The 7,167-nt window shown below is 44.0% G+C and overlaps 1 protein-coding gene across 1 annotated transcript; it reads right to left on the bottom strand.

Moving 5' to 3' along the window:
- Positions 1-1,847: 1,847 nt before the first annotated feature.
- Positions 1,848-6,831, bottom strand: LOC129824522 (sterile alpha motif domain-containing protein 7-like). Its single transcript, XM_055884216.1, has 6 exons — positions 6,720-6,831; positions 5,962-6,286; positions 3,483-4,114; positions 3,213-3,334; positions 2,806-2,916; positions 1,848-2,625 (listed from the first exon to the last, which is right to left on the bottom strand). The coding sequence occupies exons 1-6, from the start codon at positions 6,820-6,822 to the stop codon at positions 2,371-2,373; spliced, it is 1,548 nt and encodes a 515-aa protein (XP_055740191.1). The 5' UTR covers positions 6,823-6,831; the 3' UTR covers positions 1,848-2,370.
- Positions 6,832-7,167: the final 336 nt, after the last annotated feature.

Genomic DNA, 7,167 nt, shown 5'->3' with positions numbered 1-7,167 from the left:
TCTTCTCCTGTCCTTTACTCCGTTTATTTTTCCCTTGCCGCTTGGTCTTAGCGTGGTGGGTGATTCTGTTAAGGCTGTCGCTTTCCTCATCCTCGGATGAGGTGAGGAGAGAAGGATCTTCAGACCAAAATGCGGTTTCAGGGAAATAAGCCATCTTTTATTTTATAACAACGATAAACTAATGATGATGGCAACACGAACACAAACACTTTAACAAACTTACAAAATAACAAAACGACGTAGAACGAAACCTGAACATAAACTCACATCACTAAACGTAAACTCACGGACAGGAACGTTACATCAAAACACACGAACAGCCAAACAGTCCCAAATGTGAAAATACATCGACAACGACGAAGACATCACAGGAGACAATCACCCACAAACAAACAGTGAGAACGCCCTACCTAAATATGACTCTTAATTAGAGGAAAACGCAAACCACCTGCCTCTAATTAAGAGCCATACCAGGCAACCCATAACCAACATAGAAACAGATAACATAGACTGCCCACCCAAAACACATGCCCTGACCATAAACACATAAAAAACAACATAAAACAGGTCAGGACTGTTACAGTCACACCTGTAACAACGTAATGTATTCGGCACAAAAGCTCGTACAGGATAACTTATATATCCTAACATCAATTTGTCAGGCAAAAACTCAACATCAAAACTCAAAAGAACAGACAATGACTCTTCTGTTCCACCAATCACGCCACCCTGTCTAAACGACGAGCATCACAAACACTGGGAATCTTCCCTGTCATTTGGTCAGCTTTCACATTTACCGCTACCAAAGTAATCACTCCTTTCAATGGCGCCCTTTTCTTGAGAGCAAAATCACATCTCGGTGCCCCCATTCATTTAACACGGAGCACTTGATCCTTCTGACCAGCAGAAACACAAACAATTATCACAAGACCACTTCTGGTTACCCTCACTGATTCCACAGCACCCAACTCGGTTTTCACCCACACCTGAAACCACAAATGGATCAGCCAAAAGGCAAGGGCCTTAAATCCCACACTTAGCCTAACTTTAACCGTAAACCTTTTTAACCATTTAACCATTAACCATTTTAAATGTAAACTTCAATGGGGTTTGGATGTCCCTAGGGTCCCGGGTAGCATGGACCATTCCAAATTCCCCTTTTCTATTTTGAAAGGTGAGTTTCTTCAACAAGAGACCCTTCTTCGAGAAATCATATCGAATTAACCACCTTGTAATAATAATGTTATCTTTTGGTAATTATATTTGTCTACTGTTAGTATCAAAGCATGTGTTTTGAATTTGAAATAGCCTTACCACCACTGTATCTCAAATGACGGAGTCAATGGTGTTCATTCTAATGTACAGGGGTGGACTGGCCCTTTGGCATTTCGGGCAAATGCCAGATGGGCTGATAAAAAAAATGTGCCCAGTGGGCCTGTCTAACTTGATCAATATCTGGCTAATAATGGGAGCCTCAAGGAAAGAAATGAGCCGGTGTTTTAGAAATTCCGGGGCCGATTTCTGGTTCCAGTCCACCCCTGAATGTAGATAAACAGGATGAATCCCAACTGTACAATTTCAGATAAAGTGCAGCTATCTACGTATAAATTATTTATATGATTGATGTTCAGTGTCCATTGCTACCTAAAAATTGTTTCCATACTGAAGCAGAAAACATAGAAAACTTATAAAAAAAACTGTGATTTGATAGGCTACATTGTGACATTAAAATCAATCATTTATATTCATTGAAAGTGGTAATCTTACACATATTCATTGGAAAGCATTATGCTACAAAAACACAATTAATGCATTAACTTTTACAAAATACAGTTTATTTTCCCCTCAAACACAGAGGTCATGTGTATATTCAGTGTTCTTCCCATTCTTCATCAAGCCATCTATATTTCTACTGGCTGGGGTTTATTGCCTCCATCTTGAAACTGAAACATGGTGGAAAAAAAGTACCAAACATTTCAACTATAACTAAATACATACAAAAAATGCCATCATATACCTAGCAGTTTAAACACTGCAGGACACACACTAGAAAAGTGAACACCATTGCCTGATGGAAATGGTTAGCAGCTTAAAAGCAGCTCTTTGGGCTGGAACACTTGCTGAATTCCTAATCGAACCCTACTTCCTACTTCCTGTGCACGAAGGTTGGTGTATCCAACCCAGCAACAATTCCATCTAGCCAATCAGAGGGCAAGATGCAGCTATTACTATATCACTTATACCCATCCAATGCTTAAAAATCTACATGAAGTCCTTAGAGGGTATGTGTCTATGTGTATGTGGTAGGGGCTAGTGGTCGACTTGGATCTGAGCCACTGGCTGACGACTCTTCTCCCACACACTGATACCTCAGACAGTTCCACTGCTGGCCGAAGGGGGAGAGGGGTTGTCAGTCTCTGGGAGGGAGTCGGTTGGTTTCAGGCCCTCTGGGTCTCTGGTGCACGGGCTGCCCATCATCTCCACACTGTTACAGTTAACAGGGGAGCTGATCTCTGACGATCGGCCTCCTCCTGCCTTCTCAGGGGCGGCCTGCAGAGCGGCGGCGGCGGCAGCGGCGAGCGGGAGGTTCATCATATAAAACATGCTGCCTAGCCGTCGAGACACCTGGGTGGGACAGAGATAGAGATGCCATAAGGTATTATAATAAACAATGTGCTGAAACAACGAACATCAATACTTTTTTCCCAAAAATGATTTGCAAATATTTAATCCATTGAAAATTAAATAGACAGCACTTGAAAATCTTTTGGTCTGCTGTCCGAATTTGTTTGATGGTTTGTCAACCTGTGATCGTATCTTGAGTGCAGGACCCAGCTTCAGTCCCATGGTGTCCAGTAGATGGTCTTCTGTCAGGAGCGGCAACGTTTCCCCATCTATCACGTGGTCCTTGAACGTCTGCAGGGAATAATTAGATAAGATGAGGAGGAGGAATACAGGAACGTTTTACCAGTTAGAAGAACATCCTTTAAAAGGTAGATGCAGCAGTATGACATTATATACAGCGAGGCAACTTCCTGTTTACAAAAATCACCAACAACAGAATTAAAACCTGCAAAGTGGGACTGCCTCGAGGGAGGGTGCAAACTGTTAAGAGACAACAGTGACAGTCCTGGCAGATTTGAAGTCTGTTGTTGTTGATTTTTGTAAGCAGGAAGTCACTGTTTTTATGATGACCAGGAAAAGACACCAACCTGAGCATATTCAGAGCAGCTGGGTATGTTGTTGATGAAGTTGTACACGTCGTCCACTGTCCACTTCCTAAGGTCTTGGATAGAGGACATATCTTCTCCGTTGAGAAAGAGATTGGGGTGCCCTGATCAAAACAAAAAAAACAAAGTGTGTTAGCACACATACGGCTCACATCTATCCTTGGTCAAATAAATGACACAAATCAAATCAAAGACAGCAGCACAAACCCCTGAGTGTTTTGATCAAAATAAGACTGTAGAAAGTAGACCCACCATGAGGGAACATGTAAGGCATGCCTGGGATAGGTCCACTGGCGGAGGGATACTGGAACGCAGAGCATTGGCCAGGCATGTCTTTGTCACTGGCCCCACTGTTGCAGTTGGTAACGTCAGGGCAGCCATCTTGACTGTTTATGCAGGCCTTGCGCAGGCCCTGCTCCTCCTCCTTGTAGCTCTTCCTGCTGCCAGCCGAGAGCTGTGCATCCATTTTGGTTTGATGTTGTTTGCTGGCCGCCTCCCCTCCCATGTCCATTTTCCCCTCCGCCTCTTTCTCCTCTCCCGAGGCACCGCCGGGACTCTGCTCCACGCTCTTGTCCTCCGATTGGCCCTTTGGGTGGCTCTCTGCGCTCTTGTGATTAGTTGCTCTGCGACCGGCCCTGCGGCTCCTCTCCCTCTGCAGCGTGCTGATTGGTGGATAGGGGCTGGAGGACATCAGGAGGCTGTTGGCCTGCATTTCCTCCAGTGTGGTGCGGTGGACGAAGACATCGTGGCCGTCTGGGAGGCGTTGGCGCCCTCGGAACGCCATGGCGTTAGACTGGTACATCATGGGCGCCTCCATGCCCATCAGACCCTTCTGATGCGCGTTCTCCATCTCCTTCTGGTGGAGGATGGCATTCATCTCCATCCTGAAAAACAACCAATACAAACCAGTTAGACATAACACCACACCAATCAGACGTAACAACACACCAATCAGACGTAACAACACACCAATCAGATGTAACAAACCAATCAGACGTAACAACACACCAATCAGACGTAACAATACACCAATCAGACGTAACAATACACCAATCAGACGTAACAATACACCAATCAGACGTAACAATACACCAATCAGACGTAACAATACACCAATCAGACGTAACAATACACCAATCAGACGTAACAATACACCAATCAGACGTAACAATACACCAATCAGACGTAACAATACACCAATCAGACGTAACAATACACCAATCAGACGTAACAACACACCAATCAGACGTAACAATACACCAATCAGACGTAACAATACACCAATCAGACGTAACAATACACCAATCAGACGTAACAATACACCAATCAGACGTAACAATACACCAATCAGACGTAACAACACACCAATCAGACGTAACAATACACCAATCAGACGTAACAACACACCAATCAGACGTAACAATACACCAATCAGACGTAACAATACACCAATCAGACGTAACAATACACCAATCAGACGTAACAATACACCAATCAGACGTAACAATACACCAATCAGACGTAACAATACACCAATCAGACGTAACAATACACCAATCAGACGTAACAATACACCAATCAGACGTAACAATACACCAATCAGACGTAACAATACACCAATCAGATGTAACAAACCAATCAGACGTAACAACACACCAATCAGATGTAACACACCAATCAGACGTAACAACACACCAATCAGATGTAACAAACCAATTAGACGTAACAACACACCAATCAGACGTAACAACACACCAATCAGACGTAACAACACACCAATCAGATGTAACAAACCAATCAGACGTAACAACACACCAATCAGATGTAACAAACCAATCAGACATAACAACACACCAATCAGACGTAACAATACACCAATCAGACGTAACAATACACCAATCAGACATAACAACACACCAATCAGACGTAACAATACACCAATCAGACATAACAACACACCAATCAGACGTAACAATACACCAATCAGACGTAACAATACACCAGTCAGACGTAACAATACACCAATCAGACGTAACACCACACCAATCAGACGTAACAATACACCAATCAGATGTAACAATACACCAATCAGACGTAACAATACACCAATCAGACGTAACACCACACCAATCAGACATAACAACACACCAATCAGACGTAACAATACACCAATCAGACGTAACAATACACCAATCAGACGTAACAATACACCAATCAGACGTAACAACACACCAATCAGACGTAACAACACACCAATCAGACATAACAATACACCAATCAGACATTACAACACAAACCAGTTAGACAAACCAATACACCAATCAGACATAACAACACAAACCAGTTAGACAAACCAATACACCAATCAGACATAACAACACAAACCAACACAAACCAATACACCAATCAGAAATAACAACACAAACCAACACAAACCAATACACCAATCAGACATAACAACACAAACCAACACAAACCAATACACCAATCAGACATAACAAAACACTACATATATATATAACAATACACATTTGTAGGTCACATGGGCTCTGTATTTAATCAAATCATATCTGCCAACTGCTCTGTAATGTAGTGCATAAAACAGGCTCTTGGTATTAAGTTGAAGGGGTTTGTAAAAGGGAGGGCTATGATTTCCAAAGCCCTACAGTTCATGACTGTGTACTTTGACATGCCCTGTAACATGCAGCTGCAGGTCAATGTCAGACCGTACCTGGCGATGTTCTGCTTGTGGATGAGCTCCTGTCGCCGGGCAACTGTTTCCATGGGCTCTGAGGGCATGAAGCTATAGCCAGCTCCAGGAAAGCCCCTGCCAGGTATTCCAGGGTGTGGGGGCATGGGCGGACCGAGGTGTCCCCCCATGTGCATCTGCCTGACCTCAGAAGATACCATCTCAGAGGGAGGAGCTAGCTCTCTTTCCATGAAGCGGGGCTCAAACTGTGTGGGCACCCCCTGTAGCCTCTGCTGTCCCTGGGCCAGGATCTGAGGAGTCATGGTCATCTGGTTCCTCATCATCATCTCCTGCCGCTGACGTAGCTCTGCGACGCAACACAGCGCAACACGATTCAGGGTGTTTAATAAGTCACATGTACAGGGTTGCAGGTGTGATTGCAGGGTACAGTGAAAATCTTAAGCTTCGAGCTCCAACATGCAGGACTAGTGAAATACCTAACCTTCTGAAATACCTAGCATTGGATGGTGGATGTGTCACACCATTTAGAAGTTGATATAGAACTAGGGCCCGACGTTTCTACTGACTATGTGACCTGATCAGGTAAAGTTCTGGGCCCCAGCAATTACCTAGGTCAGTGAAAAGCTCCTGGCTCTAAGGTAAGAAAATGTATGAATGCTCTTGGTTAGGTTGAGTGAATTGTCGAGGCAAGGATGAACGAGCTAATACCTAGGACTTTAACTCAGCAGGCTAACATAGCCTTGAGACATGCAGATTCAAGCCAGGTGGATCAACCTTACCTCCAGCAGACATGCCGTTGACCAGGCGATACCAGTGTTTCTCATCCAGAGCCCCCTGCTCCCCCATCGCTGACATCTTTCTCAGCTGCTCCCTCGGGGTCATGGCCTGACCTCTGACCTCTAGGAAACTGCCTATCTGTGGAACCGAGATGAGGAGATTAGTATTTAACACCAGTGTTTGTCAACCTGTGGCCCGTGGACCAGCATTGGTCCCTGGGATATTGCTGACTGGTCCCTCAGATGGTTAGCTAACAGTGATTTAGTCGGTTTTCAAGTACTTGTTTTAATCTAATTGGTCCTTTAAGAAGGAAGGAACCTTGCTTACATATACCTGCTACAGGAAAGACCGCACTTGCCCAGTACAAAAAAAGGTCAAGTGGTTTTGAGCAGATTAGTGTTAATTAGTCTTAGTTAAGTCCCCTATTAGCAACCTTCTTGATATTGCTTG

The sequence above is a fragment of the Salvelinus fontinalis genome, chromosome 26, assembly GCF_029448725.1.
Source record: "Salvelinus fontinalis isolate EN_2023a chromosome 26, ASM2944872v1, whole genome shotgun sequence".
Lineage (NCBI taxonomy): Eukaryota > Metazoa > Chordata > Actinopteri > Salmoniformes > Salmonidae > Salvelinus > Salvelinus fontinalis.
Note: the sequence above shows the minus strand (reverse complement) of the source record. Positions and strands in the feature narration are given on the sequence as shown.

Excerpts from the sequence above, each read along its gene's own strand:
- LOC129824522 (XM_055884216.1), bottom strand. The coding sequence starts at position 6,822 with ATGACCCCGAGGGAGCAGCTGAGAAAGATGTCAGCGATGGGGGAGCAG. Across the intron at positions 6,287-6,719 it reads CAACGGCATGTCTGCTGGAG|AGCTACGTCAGCGGCAGGAG; the intron begins GTAAGGTTGATC and ends GTTGCGTCGCAG. Across the intron at positions 2,917-3,212 it reads GCTGCTCTGAATATGCTCAG|ACGTTCAAGGACCACGTGAT; the intron begins GTTGGTGTCTTT and ends TATTCCCTGCAG.